Consider the following 23,685-nt stretch of genomic DNA (forward strand, 5'->3'; position numbering starts at 1 on the left):
TCTCCTCTTTTATATTCTGATCCCAAACGAACTGTTAGCACTTCCGCAATCTGCCTGTGCCATGCTGTCCCAAATCCAAGGCTGCAATCATCTGCAACAACCCCGCACTAAGTATCTGCGTTATTGGCAGTACGTATCAGTCTAGTATGGAATCTATAAAGATTCGAAAGTATGCACGAGGTGTGTTGTCATACGTGGGTTGCGCGGCTATCACTAGATGCAAGTTAGGCAAGTTTCCGCAACAACCCCACATTTATCCAAGGAGCAAGTATATCTCTTGTTTGGAGAGAGATACCGAGCTATTATTGTTATTATCCGGGTCATTTTGTGGAAGCCTATATACATTGTCACTCCTCGATCGCTTTCTTCTTTTCAGCTAAAAATCACTCTTGTTGCGCGCATCAACAGACCGACCAACTCCCCCAACTCTCCCCTCATACATCATGTACCTCAAATGGGCGTCTCTGGAATTGCCCTTATCACACACAGGTGGCGCCTCGGGAATTGGCCGCGCCTGCGCAAAGACATTCGCCCGAGATGGCGCCTCCGGAATCGCTCTGCTCGACATCAGCCCCGAAGCCCTAAAGCCGTCAAAGCCGAGATCGAAGAGCAACAGTGCAAAGCAGGAGCGACACCATGCCGAGTCCTGACCTACCCCATCAATATCACAGATGAGAACCGTGTCAATGAAGTCGTCGAAGAAGTCGCGACGACATTTGGCCGACTCGACTACGTCATCAACGCAGCTGGAATAGCAATGAAGCACACAGGCGGAGCTGCATTCTGCGAAACATCCGACTGGGAGCGCATTTTGAACGTGAACCTCACAGGCGCATTCTTCGTTTTGCGCGCTGCTGCCAGGATCATGTTGAAGCAGGAGCCTATCAAGTCCTCGATTGATGGCAGGCCACTACAGCGTAGCTCAATTGTCAACTTCCCGTCTATTCAGGGTGTTGCTGGAATTGCGTTGTCGACCGCGTACACTGCCACAAACCATGCGGTTATTGGGTTGACGAGAACTGCCTCTGAGGATTATGCTAAAGATGGTTCAATGCTATCTGTCCTGGGTATACTGAGACCCCTTTGGCAACCAAGTCGCCTCAGATCCTGGCCGCTATGAAGGAGAAGGTTGCCAATGCTGTTATAATGGCACGTGTGGGTCAGCTGGGGGATATTGCGGATGGTGTTGTTTATTTGAGTGGTGGACGCGCTTCTTTTGTTACTGGAACGGCTTTGTTTGTGGATGGCGGGTACACCCAGCGATAAGTTAGCATGCATTTATAGATATGATTCAGCTCATACGATCATTAAGTTGCTGATTTTCTCTTTTTAACGTTATCGGAATATGATGCGCCAATCACTATACGCGGCAATCTTTTCCCTCAGCCAGTTCCAGCGGGTGTGACATCACCACCTACAAATGTAGCATCGACCTATTTAGTCTTAGAATATTAATTTGGCCAATCACTTCTTCCTTATTATAATCAATTGATATAATCAGACTAGCCGAGCCCTCTATAAGACAGCAGTTCCCTCCGATTAAGGACGCTAGCAGCTAAAGTATGACTAAGTCCAGGTCCCTGGTCAGCTCGTATATTTTAAACACTATTCCCTCATTCTCATTTTGTGCTGTTGGTCATACAAATACCCTTCGAGCTGCTGCAATAAGTATTATCAAAAAGCAACGGCATTACACCAACCAGCCAACCTTCACCTTTACATTCCGCAACCAACGCGTATCTACCGGTCGCATTCACGAGTTATATCAAAAAGCAGATATGAGCACCCATCGTGTCCCAATAGCACCTCAGCGTGTGGACGCCCCTCTCACACAATCAGCTACATTCCTTGTTCTCTCTGTGACCAACAAGCCGGATGCCATTGAAACCGTGCGCTCTACACTAGCAGGGATCGACAGCCTAGCCAAAAATGTATCCATCCGCGATCTCAGCGCTCAATTTGCGTGCACCGTCGGCATAGGAAGTAATATTTGGGATCGCCTCACGGGTCTTCCCCGGCCTTCAGAATTGCATCCTTTCCGTAAGATCAAAGGCCAAAAACACACTGCGGTCTCGACCGCCGGTGATCTGCTTTTCCACATTCGCTCCGAGCGCAGAGATATCTGCTTTGAATTTGAGCGTCAGCTGATGGATCAACTCGGTGACTCGGTCTCTGTCGTCGATGAGACGGTTGGCTTTCGGTACTTTGATGTGCGGGATCTCCTTGGTTTTGTGGATGGGACGGCTAATCCCGTTGGATTGGCGGTGCCGGGTTCCGTTTTGGTTGCAGAGGAAGATGCCTCTGCGTCTGGTGGTAGCTATATCGTTGTACAAAAGTACACCCATGATCTACCCGGGTGGAAAGATCTGTCCACGGAACAGCAGGAGAGGATTATCGGTCGCACCAAGATAGATAATGTTGAACTGGATGATGCGACATCTGGACAGCGCTCTCACAAGACCCTCAATACGATTGAAGATGAGGATGGGAACGAGCATGATATTCTTCGCGATAATATGCCATTTGGATCTCCTGGTGCTGGCGAGTTTGGGACGTACTTTATCGGCTATACTCGCCGTCTCTGGGTTATTGAAAGAATGTTGGAGCGTATGTTTATTGGGGATCCGCCTGGACTGCATGATCGCATCCTTGATTTCTCCAAGCCACTTACTGGGACGACATTCTTTGCTCCGTCTGCTAGTTTACTGGCTAGTTTGGGGTCTGACTGAGGTTGATCCTTTGTGATTTTGATTTCATATCTGACAGTTTATGTACCAGATGGGAGACAGTACGTTTGAATCGTAGTAATTCATAGACATTCATCCACATCAAAACTTGGAGTTCGAGAGTTGGGCAAATACCAAACCTTTCCAACCAGCGGCTTTACACTCGGTGCATCTCCGGCGGTATTCTATCGCACTGCCAGTGTACCTCGCAACACTCCGAACAGTCTTGCCCTTCACATTCGTATTAACCCCGGTCATCCAGCTATCGATTTCGTTTGACAGAACACCTTTGCTGCTTTCAACGTGTTCAGTCCATGCATCGACAGCTTCTCCCATCGGCTCTACATAGCCGACTTCGTCACGAAAAAGCCAAGTATTGTTCCTATACTCCCAAAGAGCCTTCTTAACTCGAGTATTGAGTTGGAAGAAATAGCTGATCGCCTAGTCCCAATCATGCAATAAGAATTTAAGCAATAACATCGCACCGACTAATCGGAATACACTGGAAGTTCAGCCAGAGAGCCAGGAGGTACTGCAAGTCTACACTAGCACTACTCTACATCAAATTATACGACACACAGTTACTTCAATGTATATATATGTGTTTTTGGGTACATCAGAATCCAGAATGTACAGCCTTCAAAGGCTGGTGACTGCGTCATCTCTGGCAGAAAGGGTGAAGTAGATGATATCTACTTACACAGCGCTGCTGACTACAATCATGCATTCACAGAATTCGCTTCTGACCTTCGCCGAATCAGCAGATGCTCCTGGGGCCCCCGCAGGGTCAATTCTGTGAACTGCCCGGCAGTACTGGTGGGGGGCGGGATGATCTGGATCTCATACTTGGTAAACATGTGGGCAAACAACAGCTTCAGCTCATCCGTTACGAAGAAGCGGCCCGGGCAAGCGCGCTTTCCTAGTCCAAAAGAGAGAAAGCTCTCAGAGGCACGGGACATGGGAAGATGCGACGATGGTACCTTCGCGGTTGTCTGGTCGGTTGGAGCCTGGGGACTCTCATAGCGGGCAGGATTATAGGTGGTGGCATCTGGCCAGACATTATCGTCGCGGTGGATGGCATAAGCGGCAACGCTGATGCGCGCGCCGCACGGCAGATGGAGGCCATCCTCCAAGGTCGCTCCTGTAGGACTGGTGACCTGCCGAATGAGACCGGGGAAGACTACCGCTAACCGCAAACTTTCCTTGAGCGCATTTTCGATATGCACCAGCTTCTCAATATCTTTCTTCACCGGCAGGTTCTGGCAGTCGCACAGCACCTTCTGCGCTTCTGCTGTAACCAACGCCCGGTATCCTTGAGCCTCGCCTAGCGTGGTAATGTCCGCCAAACATTTGCTCATCGTGTTGGTAGTCGTTTCGATAGAAGCTAGATTGGCCATGCCCACCCGGGCAATCACGCGCTGTTCGATATCGGCCGGGGACTCACCCCGACGGACAGCACGTTGCACTATCCAGGTCAAGAAGTCGTTCGGGAGGGAGGATGGCTTTTGTTCTGGATTCTCCTCGCTCTCTTCTCCCTTCTTCTCCACCGTCTCTTCCATCTGTCGTACGGCTTGCACTCGTTCTCGCACTATCGGCTGCAGGTGTCGGTTGAATCCGGCCATATAGTAATGATTTATCCACTTCACAACCAACGAGAGAGGCCCCTTCAGTGGCCGAGGAACCAGGTCCTGGAACACGGTCTCTGGCATTACCGCCATACCCAACGCGACAGCGTCACGGATATAATCTTCGTTTCGACCTGGTCCACACAGGTGCTGTTAGTCCCAATACTGATGCCTCCTGGGGAGTGGACGTGTTTCTTACATATTTCTTTACCCACGAATAGTCGGTTAGTGATGCGGGCGACGATCGTGCGCGTACTGTCCTTGAGGGGAATCATCTTCCACTCAGGCGAATTCCCCCAAATAGCATTTAACGCATCCACAATCTCATCATTGATGTCCGCCGTCATTCGGCCAAGGTTTTGGGTTAATTCCTTGCGCAGAACTTCCTGCACTGTGTGGTCGCCCACTAACCCGTCCTGCACAAAGGCGTGGAATTCGTTGTGAATGGGGTCCATGCTGAGCACCGATTCTGGTTGGTCGATTATCCATCGAATGTATTTGGGGGGAAGAATGATCTGCGGTCGACCGAATGCAATGGCAAGGGCGGCGGCTCGACCCTTTTTATTGCACTGATAGGGAGGTTAAATGATAGACTGCCCTTTGGGAGAACAAGAAATAACGTACTTCGAGATAGGCCTGCATGATGTTCTCCTTCATGACGAAAAACGACCGCGCCTTAGCACGAAGGTAGCCAAAGCGCTCTTGGGGTCGGTCAATCCATTGCACTTCTTTGGGAACGATGTATTCCCAGGTGGTCAATCGGTTAGTCAGTACCAAAAACAGAAGAACAGCAATCACCGCGATGATGCCTTGTTGCAGCGAGGTGAGATCCAATAGAAGTTCGATCATTTTGAAGGGCAGATATTGACACAGACGGAGAAGTTCCAATTTGAAAGAAGAAAAGAAAGAAAGAGAAAATAGTGGTCAATTTTGACTCTAGATTTCATTTCCCAGCTGATCTGAATCAACGCCAAGAATCAGCAGCGAGTAAATAGTAGCGGTAGGGGCCAGGCTATAAGGTGCAATCCATTCAAGGGGCCCGCAGGTCGCCATATGTCAAGAAGCATCTGCGTACCGTACCATCCGGGTCACGGGAAAGGACTAGGGTATACTCAACATGCTTATCCAGTAGACTATTACGTGGAACCTTGGAAGCCCATGGATACAGTACACTAAGCTACGTAGAAGGCAATGTATGGTATCCAACAAATGTATATATATTTAATGTCGGGTCATCCCAAGGGCCAGTTGTATATATTTTGACCTTCAATTCGCTGTGTCTTGATCACGGAGTATAAAACTTGCTCTCAATATACAAAGGCAACAATGCCCATCAAATCTCTTGATTTTCTTCAATATTGCAGCGACGATATAAAAGAGCGACAAAAGTTTTGTGATGAATTATGCGAAACCCTCTCCGTCTATGGATTTGCCAAGATTCACAACTCTTCTCTCTCAAAGGAGACGATTGACCAGCTGTTCAGGTTTGTGAGTACTTGATTGAAGACAAAGAAATCGGGGAAGTGACTCTGATTAAAGGTAAACAGAACAAGCTGTTCTTCGATCTCCCCAATCACCTGAAAGCAGAGGCGGCACACCCAGAAGCCCCAAACCCGCATCGAGGATGGAGTGCAATTGGCCAGGAAAGTGTGTGGCAGATTTCCAAGTTTGAGCAAGGGAAGCAGCAGAATGACCGTTACCAAGAGTATCGCGTAGGTTTCCGAGCAGAATTAACATAGATGGAGTGATCCTACTGACAGGCAACCAGGAATCATTTGATCAAGGGGCAGCCAACGACGAGCTTTTCCCAAACCGATGGGTAGATGAAACTTATTTGCCAGGTTTCCGTCAATTCATGGAGGGCATCTATGACCAATTCCACGCGCTCCACGCGAACCTCTTGCGCGCTATCACGGCCGGATTAAGCCTCCCCGAGGATCATCTTATCTCCAAGCATCAGAGCAACACCAGCGAGCTGCGATTGCTGCACTATCCTTCTATTCCATGCCGCTCGATGGAGACTGTCAAGCGGATTGGCGAGCATTCTGACTTTGGCACACTCACCCTGCTCTTGCAAGACTCTGTGGGTGGTCTGCAGGTCGAAGATCAGCAGCAGCTGGGTAACTTTATTCCAGTGGAATCTGAAGATGTATACGAGGTGATCATCAATGTTGGCGACTGCCTTCAGAGATGGACTAACAAGAATCTGCGGTCAGCTAATCATCGTGTGAGTTTGCCTGAAGGAAAGGATGCTCACACTGATGAAATGCTGGCAACCCGGTACTCGGTGGCATACTTTGGCAAGCCGGACCGGGATGTCCTCGTTGATACACTGGCTGAGTTTGTGCGTCCGGGCATCAAGTCTGAGTACAATGATGGCTTAACCGCATTTGAATATAATCAGTTGAAGCTGGTTCGTACTTATGGCTAATATCTTGTTCGGGCAGGTGGAGATGAGATGGGGGAAAGGCTTGAAACAATATTGTTAAATAGTTGTGTGTTTTGTTTTGTCTTTGTTGTGTTATCAATTTATTCCTGTTCATCTTAGATTGTGGCCTCTCTATGCTTCCGATGGCAAAATAATGTTCTGAATGATACACGAGATAATTTCTTTCCCAAAGTACTGAGAGAATGGTTTCGGGAAAAATAAAATCAGTTGAATCATGTTTATTGTCTTTGGAAACAGAAAATATTCACCTAATAGTGTGGTGGTGTTCATAGCAATTCTCGATCTTCCAAGTCCACCGCAGGAGCATTATACTTCATCAGGCAATGAAATAATTGTGACCGCAGCCATTTCCAAGTTTGGTGGCAACGCAAAGTTCTCTAGCTTGTTCTTCTGATCAGAACTCGGCCAAGGCTCACCTGTGAGTGACACATAATCTTTCTGTACAACCAATGCATTAGTACAGTCGAAGTCGGGCGAGTCCTATCGCCAGGAGACTGATAACTTTACCTGAATACTAGACAGGAGTGTACTATAGATAGCCTCATCCTTGCTTATACCGACCCCAATGCCCCAGACGGGTTTAACGCCATCTCCGAGTGACCATTGTGCGAATGTGACAGACAGGTCTTGTTTCTGCCGACCAGGAAGGGGATGGCATGTCGCCATAATGCACCGAATGGGGAACTGCAACGTCTGGCTCATCAAGGCGGCTATCAGATTTGCCTGATCTGTCATCACCTCCAGATCGTGTGGGAGGGCAGGTTGCTGAAAAAAGTTGCTTGTGCGCTGTTGTCCAAGTACCAGCGAGTGATAATAAGTGCTGTGATCGTAACATTCCAAGAAAAGGGCACAAATTTCCTCAGCAGCCAATCCTCTTTCCCAGGCCATCGATTTCTCTTTTACAATACCGCTGAAAGCAGCGGCCAACTCATTGGGAAGACTCAAGCCGAGCCCTTGCTGGATAAGCCAGGCCACTCCCCCTTTCCCGCTCTGGCTGTTAACCCCAATTACGTTATCAAAGGAGATTCCCAAATCGGCAGGATCGAGGGGCAAGTACGGCACCCGCCATACACTATTCGACAGGCTAATGGCTCGTTTGTTCAATCCCTTCCAAATCGCATCTTGATGGGCCCCGGAGAAGGCACGGAAGTAATAGTCGCCTGAGTACGGCGTTCTTGGATGCACAGGGAGTTGAGTGATCTTCTCGTATACGTGCCGGATGGCCGGCAAGTTTGAGAGATTTAACCCGGTCTCAATACCTTGCGTGAAATAATTCATGGCGGCCGTGACAAGATCTAGGTTCCCCGCTCGCTCGCCGTTGCCAAACAGACATCCTTCAATGCGATCCCCGCCGGCCAAGCACGCGAGCTCCGCGGCGGCCACGGCGCCGCCACGGTCATTATGGGTATGAATAGAGATGCAGACCGTGTCGCGGTTACGCAGATTCCGAGCAAAGTATTCTACCTGGTCCGCGAACACGTTGACGGTGGTGGCCTCGACGCTGGATGCGAGTCCTAAGATGACCGGCTGTTCACGGGTGGGTTTCCACGCAGCCTGGATGGCTGCCGCCAGGCGCAAGACAGCCTCTGGACGGGCATTAGCAAAGTCCTCGAAGCCGAATCCTAGCGTCCACTCGGTGGTCCGCGCCTCCGCATCTTCTTTGGTGATGGAGCGAGCATATTCGATACAGTCAGTGACGCGCGCCAACCACTCTGACTCTGATGGTTGTTGCAGAATGGTCTCGCGGTAGTTGTCGCTGGTTGCGAGGTAGGTAAAGAGAATGGCCTTCTTTGCCCCCTTGAGGCTCTCGACTGCGCGCTTCAGCGTCTCTTTCCGGCAGGGGGTCATCACCTCCAGACTGATGTCCGGTGGGACGGCCCCAGGTGTGCTCACGAGCTCCCGTGTGAAGTTGAATTCGATATCTGAGGCACAGGGGAACGAGACCTCAATCTCCTTGAACCCAATACCCACCAGCAGGCGAAACATCTGCCATTTTTGGGATATTGTCTGCATCGTATTAATAACCACATTAGGTCGTCTTCTTCTCCAGGGTGGGTAGTTCCATACGTACCATAGGATTGGGGAGAGCTTGGTTGCCATCCCGTAGATCAGTCGACAGCCAAGTGGGGGACTTCGTCAACTTCTTCGATGGCCATTGTCGGTCTGGCAGATGGATATTGGGAGGAGCCCGACCGCCATATTTGCTCTGCAGGCTTTGGCCACCTGCACATGTTGTTGGCATTTGTCTTATTTCCTTTTTTTTTCTTTGCCTTGTATGCCAAACAATTTGAAGAAGAGGGGTTCTTACTAGTGGGGAGCGTGGTTCTTTTCTTTCTACATACCCTAAGAGCTACACAATGCAAAGGCCCAGACCTTGACACATCGAGTAATCCATTGAAGAGGGGTAGAAGGTAGAAGGAGAGTTATCGTGCTTAGCTCAATCCCTGTGCTCTTTGAACGCTGTTCTTTGTAAGCTAAGCCGGACAGGGAGACCGAGCAATCCCGGGGTTCGTGCATTATGGATGAACTAGATGTACAAGAGCCATAAGGAGTCCTTTACTAGACAGCGCACTTATGCACAGTAATCAGTCCTCTAGTTATAAATCTATCATGCGTTTGTACGGTGTCTCAGCCCCGCCACCAGCTCGGATGCTTAGTCAGGACAGCTTCTTCGCCTGTAGGCTACACCACTCGCCATCCAGCCCTTAATAAGCTCATAAATATAATCCCATGCCTCTCACTTATATAGATATAATGAAGTAACTGTTTTTTATAATGTAAGTTTGCATCTTGGCGAGGAGTAGATTAAGGTAACTAATATAGGGTGTAGATGATACCCCATAGGTGGTTGTAGCTATTTAATAAAGAAAATGAGCTAGAGGACAAGAAAGGACAAAGGATTCCACCTATTGAGGAGTTCCATAAGTGCGGGTATTCTATGAAATTCTCCGTAACGCAGTGCGAACTGTAATCATTTATATTGCTTCCGATTGCCTTCTTTTCTCCATGTTTGATACCATCGTTTCCTCAGAAGCAATACAAACTTACTTATTGGCACTATGATTAAGACACATGATATTGTGGTGTTCCCAGGCGACTATGGAGGCCCCGAGGTGATGGTCGAAGGCCTGAAGGTAGCCTTACCAGCGGCCAACTGCAAATCAATACGACTAAAAACTAATTAGGTGCTACACGAGATTCAAAGACAGTATCAAACTGATGCCACGCTAAACCTCAAATACCATCTCATTGGTGGAGTATGTACTCTCCAATTCCACCCCTACGTGCCGCCTGTCAAGACGGCTAACGATCGCGGTGATTGAACAGGCCGCATTCGATGCCCATGGCACCCCTGTGACTGAGGAAGCCCTTTCTGATGCTAAAAAAGCATCAGCTGTACTTCTTGGCGCTGTTGGTGGTCCGGTACGTGAGAAGATATCAGCTTCAAGGATGAAATGAATAGCTCATGGGACTGACGGAAAGGTCTTCACAGGCTTGGCAGGGAAGCCCAATCCCCGTCGAATTGGGGTTGGGGAGACTGCGCAAGGCCATGGACGCATTTGGAAACATTCGACCGATTAACTTCATTGCTCCCGTGTTGATCGAGTCATCCAGCCTAAAAGAGCGGGTGTGCTCCGGAACAGATATCCTCATTGTGCGTGAGCTCAGCAGTGGCATATATTATGGAGAACGTCAGGAACATGACGGGACATTCAACACTGCCTCAGATCTCGACCAATATGACGGGAGCACAATCCAGCGCATTACGCGGTTAGCGGCCTGGCTTGCCAGGTCGAAGAATCCTCCTTTACCGATCACTAGCTTAGACAAAGCCAATCTGCTGGCGGCCTGTGGCCGGCTCTGGCGTGGTGTGGTGAAGGAAACTATTGCCTCGGAGTTTCCAGATCTGACACTTCAGCATATGCTAATCGATACGGCGGCCATGACCCTAGCTCTTCGACCGACGACACTCAATGGAATTGTCTTGACCAGCAACATGTTTGGCGACATTATCAGCGACGAGGCCAGTGCCATTCCTGGCAGTCTTGGTTTACTGCCTAGCGCGAGTCTCTGTGCGATACCTGACAATGCTGATGGGACCGTAGTTCGTGGTATCTACGAGCCTGTGCATGGTAAGTGACGTGCCTTTTGTTCTGTCTGTGTTCATATGACGGCTTCGTCCCGCTGTATGAAGGGACCGCATCGTTAATACGTTTGTGCTTAGGATCCGCACCCGACATTGCCGGGAAGGGTATTATCAACCCGACTGGGATGATTCTATCCATTGCTATGATGCTCCGTTATTCACTTGAGATGCCTGCCGCTGCAATTGCTGTCGAAACCGCCGTTAGGGAGGTCATTGAGGGGGGTTGCCGGACGAGAGATATCGGTGGAACGGCTTCCTCCACGGAGTTCGGTGACGCAGTCGTAACTTATTTAAAGGATAATGCGTGAGGGGAATGACCATTCCTTTCACCTGCGAATATTAGTATTGTAGGAAATCCATTAGTTATTAACCGTATAAAAGGATAACTACAAAGAACGTGTGCTATTTGGGGATGAGAGTATGAGCACAGTCAGCGGCCCGATGTGAGGAGAGAAAAAGGGCGAGATTCCTATATGCCATAGGGGTAATAAGCATATCTTTATTGGCTGAAGGTATAAAAGGCATAATGGTCTGTACTAGTCTGTACTACTGTGATACAATGAAAAATGGCAGTGATAAATGCAGTTGATTCCACCGAAGATCTAGGCTGATCGTAAGCATGTGGATAGTCCTCAACACGGACGCCTATCTCCTCGCGCATATAAATAGTCAAACCCCACCTTATGACACTACAAACTTCCTCTAAACATTTGACCAACAAAATGCCAAGTGAATCAATTGTGTATATCTTTGGGCGCAGTCTCCCCGGGGATGCGAGGGCCTTCGTTCACGCAGTGGTGAAGATCCTAGAAGACACCCGTGGGATTCGATTGGGGGAATGCAGCATTGAAGACATCAATCCAACCCAGACCCTCCTATACCTAACTAAAGAATCCCATATCAGCCCTCCAAGCCCCGGTTGCTCAATAGTGACCAATACCGAGGCATTTATCACCCATCTCAGCAACGAACTAGAGGCCGGTGGCCGTCCAGCAGATGCATCTACACTACGATATGTCCTCGACCTGTGTCACAGGGAGACAGAGCGCGGTGGTTTGGGATTATCAGAGGCACTATGCATCGACTGGTCGCTCAGTCAGATGCAACTTCAAGACCTGCAGGATCTCCTTGAGGCATGGCTGGAGTCTCTGAACTCCGCTGAATCAGGTAGATGCCTCCCCGCACCGCTGTCCGTTAAGACTTCTGTCACGCGGCCCATGACATTGGCCGAGAAGATTCTTGCTCATCATGCATTTTCACTGCCATCTTCGCTGCCATCTGCACATGGTCTTAAAAGTGGTGACTTTGTTCGAACCTCAGTTGACTGGATTATTGCCAGTGAGTTATCTTGGGTGGTAGGTCATTTTTTTATCCCCCTCTCAGTTGATGAAGCCTTCCAGAGTGAAACTTGCGCATCTTAGAAACTATCCGGCAAATTTAATTATTCTATAGGGCATGAAGCACAGTATGACCAGCATAGGGGAGGAGCCTACGGTCTGGAGAAATGACCGGTTTTGGCTGGCGGGAGATCACACGGTTGATCCCCGTACATATCACCAACCGCGGGTTCGGGAGCTTATTGACGGCATGGAAGATGCAAAGACAAAATTCAAGATGACTGAAAACCAAGGCTCAAATGTCAGCTCCTGCCATATCCCATTCTTGGACTTTCACTGGGAGTCGTTGCTGATGATCAAACTCATTCCCCAGTATACCATCCTCCACACCGAATTCGTGCGGGAGCGAGCCGAACCGGGCATGCTCATTCTAGGCTCGGATTCCCACACCTGTTCGGCAGGTGCCGTCAGTTCGCTCGCTATTGGCCTCGGGGCGGCCGATGTGATGGCGGCTCTGGCCACCGGTGAGACATGGATCAAAACCCCTGAGTCAATCCGGGTGGAGTTCACGGGCGAGCCTGCGTGGTACATCCGGGGCAAAGATGTGATCCTTTACATTCTAAAATTGCTCAAGCGCAACACGCATGCTGCTGATCGAATTATAGAGTTCGGAGGACCAGGCACGCGCTACCTTTCGTGCGATGCCCGGTTCGCAATCTGTAATATGTGCACGGTACGCGACTTTGTTTCTGATCTAGCCCTAGCCCCGACCAGTGACTGATGCAAAGGAAGGACAATAGGAATTGGGCGCCATTACAGGTATTTTCGTCCCAGACCAGATCACTAGCCAATTCATCTCGGATCGCCCTCAAAGCCGCTACAAGTCACAATCTCTGTATTTTCAACCGGATGCAGATGCCACGTACGCCGCGACCTTTCAGATCAATCTTGATGAGGTCAAGTCCTTTATTGCGCTCTATCCGTCCCCTGACAACGTAGTGGAAGTGACTGATAAACTGAACATGGCTTTTGAGGGTTGCTTCATCGGTGCTTGTACCACCACCGAAGAAGATCTGATCTTAGGCGCCTTAGTCCTGGAGGCGGGTCTTCAGATCGGGCTACCGCTGGCTACAGGGAAGCGGATGGTTGTCCCTGGAAGCTTACCAATTGTCAAGAATTTGCGCGACTTGGGTTTGTTAGATATCTATTCCCAGGCCGGGTTTCAACAGCCAGCTGTGAGCTGCAGCCTGTGCCTGGGGATGGGAGCCGACCGCGCAGGGGCTGGCGAGAATTGGCTTTCATCACAGAACCGCAACTTCAAGAACCGAATGGGTCCAGGTTGGCCTCCTTCCCTAGATAATTGACCTACGTCAAACAACGACTGGCTGACCTTGTCTCCCCGCAGGATCCATCGCACATATTTGCTCCGCCGCTGTAGTCGCTGCCTCATCTTTTAGTATGCAACTCACCGACCCTCGCGATCTTCTTAGCCAAGTGTCGGTTGAGAGATATTGCACTTTACTTGAAATTTGCCGGCGATGGAAGGCTGAGCCGCGTCAGAAGTCCGGAGATGGTTCCAAAGGGGGTGCCGTACAGAGTGCAGCGTCGATCCCGTCAGCTATGCCTCCAGCGCCCGAGCCTTACTTGTCCGTTCGCGAAGTTGCAGCCGCTGAGACGAAGAAACCGAGACAGGAGCAGTTGAATGAGGAAATCAGTAGTGCCGTAGAGGAGATTATTTGTAGCAAGGTCTCTGCTTTAGGTGATTTTGTGGACACCGACGCGGTGAGTTCCCCGGACTTTCTTTCAATTTCTTTGACCGCGGCATTAGCGATGGCTAACCACGTATGATCCAGATTATTCCAGCTGCGTTCATTATGGAGAGCCCAACCGACGTCCTGCTCGGCAGTCACTGCCTGGAGTTAACCCACCCCGAGTTTCGCGACCAGGTTCGGGCTGGTTTGGACGTGGTCGTCGCTGGCAAAGCCTTCGGCTGTGGTTCATCGCGTGAAGAAGCGCCACGTGCTTTGAAAGGTAAGTGACCACCACTTGTGGCCGAATATCCAAAAAAGGATTTTGCTCTAAACAGGTATGAACCGTAGGTCTCGGCGTGAAATGTGTGATTGCACGTTCTTTCTCCTTCATCTATGGGCGTAATCAGCCCACTATCGGTCTCTTGGGCCTCACCATCACCGATGACAACTTCTATGCATCGGTCCAAACTGGCGTTGATATTGAGATCAACCTTCCCCGTCGACTAGTTACCGTGGGCGGGCAGTCGTACCCGTTCGTGCTTGATGAGATGGAGTTGGCCTTAATCGAGCAACAGGGACTTGCGGCGGCGTACAAGAAGTTTGGCAAGGCCGTGTTCCAGTCGCTCTGTGACGATCAATTGTTGGAGACAGTGTCGGCATCAGAGCTGGCCGAGATGCATCTAGGCGGGCGTCAGAAAAACCTGGGAAATCGGGACGTGCTCGCATGGTGAATTGTGTTTGCGTTTGGCTCTGTCTTGAGTCAATTTCCTGTGCCTGCGAAATAGACCTGCAATTGCAAAATTATATGTAGGCTTCCACATAACCGAAAGCTGAGGGGCCAACTGTCGAATACAATGGTAGTATTACAGGGTTGAAACCCAGTACAATACTCGGTATATCACCTGATCACTACAGTTAGACTACGGCAGATCCTTTACAATTGATATCCACAATTTGCGGAGAGGATATACCGATATTTTAGATTTAGATTTATGTTGTAGATTCACAGTTCATGGCTTTCAACCTACTATAGGGACTACTACTTACAAAACATGGTATTAAGTGGTGTCGAAGGCGATCCAAAATTAGTGAGAACTAGTACTAATTAGGCCATTAAACCATTAAAATCAGGCATTCGGCTGCACCTTCGTAGAGGTTGAAATAAATCTATATCCTCCGTTCGGGTGGCGGACCCTCGCAAGCGGTCTGTAATTTTGGTAAAAGAATTTCAAGGGCTGGTTAGAGGCTAAAAATAACCCGTGCGGCCCAACTCCCACCGGGAGTGGGCCATGTATTGGGCGGAGTATGTATTCTTACCATAAATGTCTTGAAAGCTTAAGAAATAACTCTTTATTCTGGAAGAATAGACTGAGCTTTTAGTTAATTATCTATTGAAATATCAATTTAAGGATGATGTAGGTAGTGTTTTGGTGTTTTTTGGGAAGATTGTTTTCTGAGTTTGTAGAAATATATATTTTCTCTACACTACCTGGGTGCTCGACATTCAGCGTACCTTTATACACCAAATAAAATATCTGAGCATTTAGGCATAACTAGTTAGCAGTGGAGTCAAACAATCAACGTTTTACTTTTCACTATTTGTTTATTTCCGTTTCTATAAATTCTAACCGATTGCTTGAATTCGTTGATCCTCAATATTCAGGCAAAAAAAGTATCAGGCTGGCGGACCCCTGGGGCTCTCGGGTCTTGACGCAGATGTAATGTTTTTGTAGCCTTGGAAGTCTAGATGTTTTGATTTCTCATTCCTTTTTGCTTTGTCGAGCTTAGCACGCACCGGATATTTCATTCCTTTACAACAATAGTCCAATCACTTGTAGAGTGACGTGGTTATAGATTGTAGATCTTTGATCTCCGATTCACTTAATTTCCTCGGCTGAGCTAACCGTTCCCTAATTTTTCGGTAGCGTACGGGCCGCTCTGTGGCACTCTCCACCGTAGCTTTTTTTAGTTCTAGTTCGAAGCTACCAGCGGTCCGTTACGCATCAACCGAAGGCCCAGGCGTAGGTGGTATGACAACAGTCCCCCAATACATGTTTGGTAAAAACCCACTTGAATCTCCACCTATATTCTGCCACATAATCACCGTCCTTCCCTTGATAGCTTATTGCATATCCATATCTTCTTATGATAATAGTGGTTATGAAAGGAAAGCGTTGATATAGGCGGCCACTGAGTGGCGAAGTCGGTATTTACAAAACATGCATTTGGGGGAGGGGCGCGCGCTGTAGTGGATTTTGGGCCTTTGAAAGAGTGACTGGGATTCTGAATCTATCTTTGGTTTCACCCGATATACTTTCGTTTGGAACCTGGCAAGCCCCTATCTCATTACATCTATACTCCTTCACTCTACGGGAGAATGTATATATGTATATAAATATCTTCCTAATCCCCTCCCTTTTCCCTTTAGAGTTCTCTCATTTTTCTTTACTTTTATACCTTCTTTTTTGGAATACCTTTATATTGTTTCCCCTCGGACCAGTTTAACGCTCCTACCTTTGGTTGACTCCATCGATCCACATCGCTCAACATGTCGATCATCACTAGAGCCTTCGAATGCACTCTCAAGACCTGTACTCTGGATTATGCTATGATCCACTACATTCCCACACTGGCCGGGAACGCTCTATTTCTCGCACTCTTCTCTATCGCGATGGTACTTCATCTGGTCCTAGGTGTGTGGTACCGTACCTACTCATACTTGATTGCCCTGGGCTGTGGCCTGCTCCTGGAGATTATAGGTTACGCCGGGCGAATCAACCTTCACTATGACCCATTTTCTTTCAACGCCTTCCTGCAGTACCTGATTTGCCTCACCATTGCCCCCGCCTTCATCTGTGCTGGGATCTACTTTTGTTTTAGTCGGGTGGTGATTGAGTACAATGGGCGCATTGGTGCCTCGCGTGGAGGACGGACCTCGCTGTCCCGACTGCAGCCCCGCACATACTCGAAGATCTTTATTTCCTGCGATGTCGTCTGTTTGATCTTGCAGTCCGCGGGTGGTGCGATCACGTCCACTGCCGGGACGTCTAACACCAGCCTAAGCGACCTTGGGATCAACATTATGATTGCTGGCTTGGCGTGCCAGGTGGTCTCGCTGGCAGGATTTGTCGGCCTCGCAGTAGACTTCGCGATTCGAGTGCGACGTCAACAGGCGCGCGGGCCGGCGTCGCTTCTACCCACGAAGTGGGAAACTGGGTGGAAATGGACGGGGTTTTTGGCCTGTAAGCGATGTCCTTGTTTCCCTCCTTCTCTTCCTCTCTCATTGACTTGGATTGGTATGTTTTTCGACTCCTGCTTACCCAAATGATTCCCCAAGGCTTGGTGGTCGCCACTATCACCATTTTCATTCGTTCGTGTTTCCGAGTCGCAGAGCTCAAGGGTGGATTTACAAGTGAACTAGCAAATGATCAGGTCACTTTCATGATCCTCGAAGGGACTATGATGATCATCGCATGTGGTGCCTTGACAACCATCCATCCTGGGCTGGTGTTCCCGCGGGAGCGCTGGAGTGCACCCGACCAGTCGGGTTTGACTCGCGTGTCGAGTCAGTCGAGTCAGATAGAGATGCGTCAAGGCCTGGGTATATAGTTCGCCTTTCGTGGTGCTGCTCTGGGGTGAGGCATATAAATAATAGATTTTTGTACTACTTGACTAGTCCCATAGTTGGCCGATTACCGCATATGCTGCTGCTGTTATCCGCTGCGCGGGGGGATGATAAACTCTGTCACAACTACCCACCACGCTTCAACAGAGGGTGGTAGGCGCTCGGAGACAATAAGCTATTTTCCATTTATGGGTCTGGGATTTCCGGTTCGATATCGCTCCCTGCTACCTGGGCCACCGACTGAAGCTTAGCTTCATCATCACCTAAAGTCATCCCTTCCTGTACCCCTGGGAGCTGTACTCGAGATATGCGTCCCCCGGAATAGGAAAATAGAATCCCGCCACCCGTCAATTCCGTCGATGCACAAGCAGACACAGACTGGCATTGGGCCGAGCTGTCCCAACCTGCACTTCCTTCTGCACGACGTGTTTGAGCGGGTCTACCTCATAATGCTGCACGAGATACGCCAGCATCAACTTCATCGTCTGGGCCGCGAAGAATCGACCAGGGCAGGCATGTCGCCCATGCCCAAAGACGAGGAAAGTGTCGGTCGCAGTCGCGATGGAAGAGGCTTTCCGACCAGCAGCTACTTGGGCAGTATCACTGAACCGGAAGGGATTGAAGGTGAGTGGATCTAAGTAGTAGTCTGGGTCGCGGTGGATGGCATGGGCTGGCACGCACACTCGCACTCCCCGCGGTATATGGAGCAATCCTCCTACGTGACGGAAGTCGAGGCCTGAGGGATGCGCCACTATGCGTGGAACAGCAATATACGACAGATCGGACACTCGCATGGACTCCCGGATGGTCGAATCAACTCGTACCAGCCGATCCAGTCTAGCTTTGGTCCATTGCCCTGCCTGTGGCTGCGGCTGCTGTTGCGATTCCTCGTGCCATACGCGATCAAGTTCCTCTCGGAGCCCGACGACAAAGCTAGCGCAACCGGGCGCAGAGTATAGATCGACTACCGTATGGGTGATAGACATAGCCATCGTTTCTATCGCAACAAAATTGAGCATTAATAGTCGCTGGACGATCAAACTTGGATGGATTTCGCGTGCGTCGTCGCACTTCACACAATCGTCCAGGAGCCATTGAAGTCCGTCGACCTACGAAATAAGAGTAAGATTTTCTGGCGCCATGTTTGATGATTGGAAACAAATTGGGATGAAGAGAATGCAGGTAAAGAAAGAGGAGGGTGTTTACGGACCGGAGCCTTCCATGTGGGGTCTCCCATAAGGGTCTTCTGCAGCCGGTCGTTGACAACGGGAAGAGCAATGTCCAGGCAGACCTGGTAGTTCTTGCGATTTGGATATGTTATAAGCGGGGCGAGAAGCCAACGCAGCCATCGCGGTAGCAAGCGGATGATGATTCCCGCGCGCGCGACGCCTTCCGAGTAGCGGCGCGAATGGAGGAGGAAATCCTCATTCTGACAGATATCTGGACCGGCAAAGACGCGATTGGCGACACGCGTCACAATTTGTGTGCAAGTTTCGAAGACATTGACCTCCGTAGCCGTCTGCTGGGTGCCCCAGTACTGCCGAAAGCTGCAGTCGACCTCCTCCGCCATGATCGCGATCACCAGAGGAAGTTGTCGTGACAGCTGGCGGCGTACCAGATCGAACTGGATAGGCACTTGCACCGCATGCCACCCGAGAGGCCCCTGAGTATAGTAGTGCTGCAGCTGCTCTGCGTGGATTTTGTCCGGATCCAGCTCAGCGTCTGACTTGCAGAGCAGCTCACGCATGCTACTGGGTGGCAACACCACCCAGGGAGCTTCGGCAATGGTGGGCAGGATGAAAGCCTTGCCATTTTTGGAATACTGTCCGATTCAATCCTCTTTTGATTAGTGGAACAGATTCACAAGAACAGGCTTGTCACCGGAAGTATAAGGGGATGCCCATGAACCAACCTTCTCATAGCCCTCATCCAGCATCTGGCGGATACCGCTGATAGTTCGCAGTGAGGCTCTGAATTTGGGAAACCATTCCGCGCGAAGGCCTACCCAGACCTGTTTCTTCCAGAACTGTTTATACTCGTGCGAATCCGACAATACAAGCTGGTGAAACATTAAGCAGATAATGATCCCAATGGCGCCTTGCAGCAGCAGCACTTTCGGTACTCCCCGGAGGAGTAGTTCATGCAGCATCTCCATGGCATGCAAAGAGAAGCCTGTGTTGGTCGGTGTGTGAGATGATAATCGACCTTCCTGACCTTTGTTGTAACAAACACTTCAGATCGATTCAAGAGAGGAGGGAGTGAGCTCCCACGTAAGGCATTGCTAGTGCCGGCCACGACCAGTGCTGGCCGCTATGACGATAAATAAGAGCAAACTTGTACCACAACTTGGGAAATAATTAACCTGGCTAGGATGTATGCCTAGTGTGACCGCTCTTCAAGGTTCTGGGCGTTGATTCTATCCAACCTCGGAAGGTTCCGAAGTCAGTCTCCAGGTAAGGTATAATACTTAACGGAGTATCACATGCATTTCGTTTGAATTTTAGTATGTATCTCGAAATTACATATATTCATGATGCACATATGAGCCAGAAGCCCTATCCATCATTGATAACCTAAGGATATTATTAATATAGTAATAAAATGTTATGTAGAGCCCTTTCTACAGTTGGATTATAAGAGTGCCTCGATTGCGTGGCACACTCGTTTGTGGTAAGTGTGGGAAAGATACAGCCTATTTTACCACTAGACCATAACAAAAAACCTCGGTTCCTGTTTAGAGCCTAGGGGGGCCATATCCCAGTCTGACAGTAAGAATGATGACCTCAGCCATAAACCCAACACCGTAGCCTACACCCGAGCGGGTCCGGTGACTAAGGGAGCAGGGCATCGCATCCACTGCCGACTCTAGTAATAACAATGCACTAAAGAATTGTGCTGAGAAATTCATGGGGAAAGGTCAGAAGAAATGGAGAACCTCAGATGATGCACCATGCTAACTGGGGTTGATCGTCTTCCCACTGAGTTTGCGGGTAACCTACGGGTACCCGAAAATGCAATATGCGGAGGTCTACATGGACCCTAACCCTCAACCGTTTCTGGAGCAGGGCTGCGGCAATGGTACGTCAGGACTAGGATTTGGCCCTGAGATATGGCAAGCTATGGCAATCAGTGAGAAACATAATAGCAGTCAATACCCATGATTGGATCAAAGATTTCTAACCCCAATCGCCCAGCATACCCTGTCCCTTATCCAAGTTGTTTTCATCAGAGCTAGCAAGCCTGACATAGGGTGTGTACAGTCATCAGAAATACAAAGATTCCATTGTATTACCTTTCTGACTTATTGAAACGCAGGAAGCTTCAAGTTACCAGTAACTATGTATTATTCTAGTTCATCTACAAACACCATGACCCCATCGGACAGTGCCTCAAATTCTCCAAAGAGCGATAGTGAGACGAACACCTTCTTTGACGGAGAAATGGCAACAAACAATGAACAACAGTTCTTCCAAATTTGTGCTGAGGTACTTAAAATCCCGGTCGAAAAGCTGGATAAGTCTCAGTCCTTCATCGGACTGGGTGGAGACTCCATTGCGGCAATTGGCCTAATTGCGCGATGCGAGGACAGAGGAATCGAAGTAAAGACGGGCGATATCATCAACTTAAACAGCATTGCAGAGCTCTTCTCGACAACCAAATTGCGATCGTCTCGAGAAAATGATAGTCCAGCCTACTCAACAGTCGAGGGGACCTCCGGACACAAGGAAGGCGAATCCGAACGTTTCAGTATCTGGCAGGATTACAGCCGGGCTACACCTGAAGAGAGAATACGACTGCTTCAGCAGGTTGCACTGGAGTGTGGGCTTGAAGCAGACTCGATCGAAGATGTGTACCCATGCACTCCGTTGCAAGAAGGTTTGATGGCCATCTCTGCCCGCAAACCAGCGGCCTACGTCGACCGCCGAGCATTTGCCCTGGGACCAAACATCGATCTCCATCGTTTCCAAGCAGCATGGGATATTTTGATAGAGCGGACCGCCATTCTTCGCACTCGAATTATCATAGGACCCAGTGGTCGATCTTTGCAGGTGGTGACCCGCAACCGCATTCTTTGGCGACACAGTTCCACCCTTAAGAGTTATCTGGCGGAGGATCGAAAAGAAGGTATGCAGCTTGGTCAGCCTTTAGCCCGCTGCGGACTCGTTCCGAAATTAGTCGATGGAGAGGGAGCGACGTTTATGTGGACGGCTCACCATAGTATCTACGATGGATGGAGTGCGCAGCTCCTCTACCGCCGCTTAGCCGCAGTTTACTTCCAACAGCAGCTGCCGCAATCTATCCCATATACCCGATTCGTGCGATACATGGAAGGAAAAGACCCGGTTATTGCTGCAAACTACTGGCGCCACCAACTTCAGCGCGAGAATGTTAATTCCGTGGCGCATTGGCCAGCATTACTCCACCCCAACTATCAGCCTAGTCCCCGGGCCCAATTCAAAGGCGAAATCCCAATTCTCGAAGGCGCCGAACAAGGACTCGTCATGATGTCACATGTCTTGCGCGCCGCTTGGGCGCTAGTCATATCCCAGTACACTGGGCAGGACGATATCATTTTTGCTGCTACGGTATCGGGCCGCAATGCCCCTGTCTCGCAGATCGCCGAGATTGCAGCCCCATTGATCACTACAGTTCCCGTGCGTATCGGCATTGACCCGACTCAGACAGTTGGCAAATTCCTACAGGCAGTGCAGCGCCAAGCGACTGACATGATTGACCATGAGCACACTGGTTTGCAGATGATAAAAACCATGCTACCGGACCTGCATGATGTTTTGGAACTCCAGAACCTGTTGATTATCCAGCCAGCATCGGAACAAGATGTCTACAAAGCCTTCCCTGGACTCAGTCCGATCTCCCTACCAATGGAGGACTTCGACAGCTACGCTGTAAACGTGGAGTGTACCCTGGGGAGTGAAGCTGTGAAGATAGAGGTTATGTATGACGAAGATATGATTGCTGCAGCGGACTTGACTAAGGTTATGGAACAATTCATCTTCTTGGCGCAGGGATTGTGCCACCCGTTGGCCCGGGATCGACCGTTGCAAGAGGCGATGGGAATTTCCCCGAGTGACCGGCAGCTGATTTTAGATTGGAACACCGCCGTTCCCAAGCCAGTGAGCCGGTGTATTCACGATCTGGTGACTGACCAGGTGATGAGCCGGTCCACGGCCATCGCAGTCGATGCATGGGATGGTGAGTTACAGTACGCCGAGTTAGCGAGCTACAGTAATTCACTGGCCCATTTCCTCGTCAGCTTGGGAGTAGGACCCGAAAATACCGTTGGACTGTGTATGGACAAGTCTAAATGGGCTGTGGTAGCCATGTTGGCCACTCTGTATGCTGGCGCCGCAGTATTGCCATTGTCGGGAAGTAGTCCACTGCCACGTCTTCAGAATATTCTTCAGGACGCCGGAACCAAAGTGATTCTTGTTGATCAGGACCAGAAGAGTCGACTGGAATGCCTAGACGCGAATACGGTGGTCGTCGATACCACCTTGATGGCGAATATACCTACAACTATGGAACCGCCACAAGCTAGCATCACGCCGCGGAATATCGCATGGGTTGTGTACACCTCAGGAAGTACTGGTAGCCCTAAAGGTGTCGCTTTGGAGCACCAGTCGCTGTGTACCAGTCTCACAGCCCACGCGGCCGCCATGGGAATTAATCAGTATACCAGGACACTTCAATTCGCTGCCTACACCTTTGATGTGAGCCTGTGCGATATATTCAGCACCTTACAGGCCGGCGGTTGTGTTTGCGTGCCGTCCGAAGAGCAGCGCATGAACGCCTTAGAAGCGACGGCCGCGCGAATGGAGATCAGCTATGCGGAACTGACATCTACGGTCGCGGCTACCCTCTCCCCGGCGGAGCTGCCTTCGTTGTCCACGTTAGCACTCAGTGGTGAGCCGCTAAATCCTGTGGTTCTGTCTACCTGGGCACACCGCACAAGAGTGTTCAATTCTTACGGCCCGTCTGAATGCTCCATCGTGTCCTCAAATAG

At 49.7% G+C, this 23,685-nt stretch overlaps 10 protein-coding genes across 10 annotated transcripts; 7 read left to right on the plus strand and 3 right to left on the minus strand.

Moving 5' to 3' along the window:
* Nucleotides 1-454: 454 nt before the first annotated feature.
* N7537_003202 (SDR family NAD(P)-dependent oxidoreductase) lies at nt 455-1,266 on the plus strand (the record flags this gene model as incomplete). The annotated part of the gene is made up of 2 exons (XM_056894260.1): nt 455-978; nt 1,044-1,266. 2 exons carry the CDS (start codon nt 455-457, stop codon nt 1,264-1,266), a joined length of 747 nt encoding a protein of 248 aa, XP_056759255.1.
* Nucleotides 1,267-1,778: 512 nt separating this feature from the next.
* Nucleotides 1,779-2,729, plus strand: N7537_003203 (Dyp-type peroxidase; the record flags this gene model as incomplete). The annotated part of the gene is made up of 1 exon (XM_056894261.1): nt 1,779-2,729. The coding sequence occupies one exon, from the start codon at nt 1,779-1,781 to the stop codon at nt 2,727-2,729; it is 951 nt and encodes a 316-aa protein (XP_056759256.1).
* A 716-nt stretch (nt 2,730-3,445) lies between these two features.
* Nucleotides 3,446-5,200, minus strand: N7537_003204 (cytochrome P450; the record flags this gene model as incomplete). Its single annotated transcript, XM_056894262.1, has 3 exons — nt 3,446-4,485; nt 4,551-4,920; nt 4,976-5,200. 3 exons carry the CDS (start codon nt 5,198-5,200, stop codon nt 3,446-3,448), a joined length of 1,635 nt encoding a protein of 544 aa, XP_056759257.1.
* A 477-nt stretch (nt 5,201-5,677) lies between these two features.
* Nucleotides 5,678-6,782, plus strand: N7537_003205 (isopenicillin N synthase family dioxygenase; the record flags this gene model as incomplete). Its single annotated transcript, XM_056894263.1, has 3 exons — nt 5,678-5,839; nt 5,899-6,063; nt 6,120-6,782. 3 exons carry the CDS (start codon nt 5,678-5,680, stop codon nt 6,780-6,782), a joined length of 990 nt encoding a protein of 329 aa, XP_056759258.1.
* A 324-nt stretch (nt 6,783-7,106) lies between these two features.
* N7537_003206 (uncharacterized protein) lies at nt 7,107-9,042 on the minus strand (the record flags this gene model as incomplete). The annotated part of the gene is made up of 3 exons (XM_056894264.1): nt 7,107-7,238; nt 7,308-8,807; nt 8,872-9,042. 3 exons carry the CDS (start codon nt 9,040-9,042, stop codon nt 7,107-7,109), a joined length of 1,803 nt encoding a protein of 600 aa, XP_056759259.1.
* An 817-nt stretch (nt 9,043-9,859) lies between these two features.
* Nucleotides 9,860-11,255, plus strand: N7537_003207 (3-isopropylmalate dehydrogenase; the record flags this gene model as incomplete). Its single annotated transcript, XM_056894265.1, has 5 exons — nt 9,860-9,934; nt 9,986-10,057; nt 10,128-10,223; nt 10,294-10,933; nt 11,026-11,255. 5 exons carry the CDS (start codon nt 9,860-9,862, stop codon nt 11,253-11,255), a joined length of 1,113 nt encoding a protein of 370 aa, XP_056759260.1.
* Nucleotides 11,256-11,669: 414 nt separating this feature from the next.
* acoC (uncharacterized protein) lies at nt 11,670-14,766 on the plus strand (the record flags this gene model as incomplete). Its single annotated transcript, XM_056894266.1, has 6 exons — nt 11,670-12,302; nt 12,400-13,017; nt 13,085-13,622; nt 13,690-14,066; nt 14,138-14,315; nt 14,384-14,766. 6 exons carry the CDS (start codon nt 11,670-11,672, stop codon nt 14,764-14,766), a joined length of 2,727 nt encoding a protein of 908 aa, XP_056759261.1.
* A 1,817-nt stretch (nt 14,767-16,583) lies between these two features.
* On the plus strand, nt 16,584-17,644 carry N7537_003209 (RTA1 domain-containing protein; the record flags this gene model as incomplete). The annotated part of the gene is made up of 2 exons (XM_056894267.1): nt 16,584-17,277; nt 17,373-17,644. 2 exons carry the CDS (start codon nt 16,584-16,586, stop codon nt 17,642-17,644), a joined length of 966 nt encoding a protein of 321 aa, XP_056759262.1.
* Nucleotides 17,645-18,007: 363 nt separating this feature from the next.
* On the minus strand, nt 18,008-19,815 carry N7537_003210 (cytochrome P450; the record flags this gene model as incomplete). The annotated part of the gene is made up of 3 exons (XM_056894268.1): nt 18,008-18,769; nt 18,871-19,482; nt 19,573-19,815. 3 exons carry the CDS (start codon nt 19,813-19,815, stop codon nt 18,008-18,010), a joined length of 1,617 nt encoding a protein of 538 aa, XP_056759263.1.
* A 1,213-nt stretch (nt 19,816-21,028) lies between these two features.
* Nucleotides 21,029-23,105, plus strand: N7537_003211 (acetyl-CoA synthetase-like protein; the record flags this gene model as incomplete). The annotated part of the gene is made up of 2 exons (XM_056894269.1): nt 21,029-23,016; nt 23,075-23,105. The coding sequence occupies 2 exons, from the start codon at nt 21,029-21,031 to the stop codon at nt 23,103-23,105; spliced, it is 2,019 nt and encodes a 672-aa protein (XP_056759264.1).
* Nucleotides 23,106-23,685: the final 580 nt, after the last annotated feature.

The sequence above is a fragment of the Penicillium hordei genome (genome assembly GCF_028827395.1).
Source record: "Penicillium hordei strain IBT 12815 chromosome Unknown utg000001l_segment0_segment0, whole genome shotgun sequence".
Lineage (NCBI taxonomy): Eukaryota > Fungi > Ascomycota > Eurotiomycetes > Eurotiales > Aspergillaceae > Penicillium > Penicillium hordei.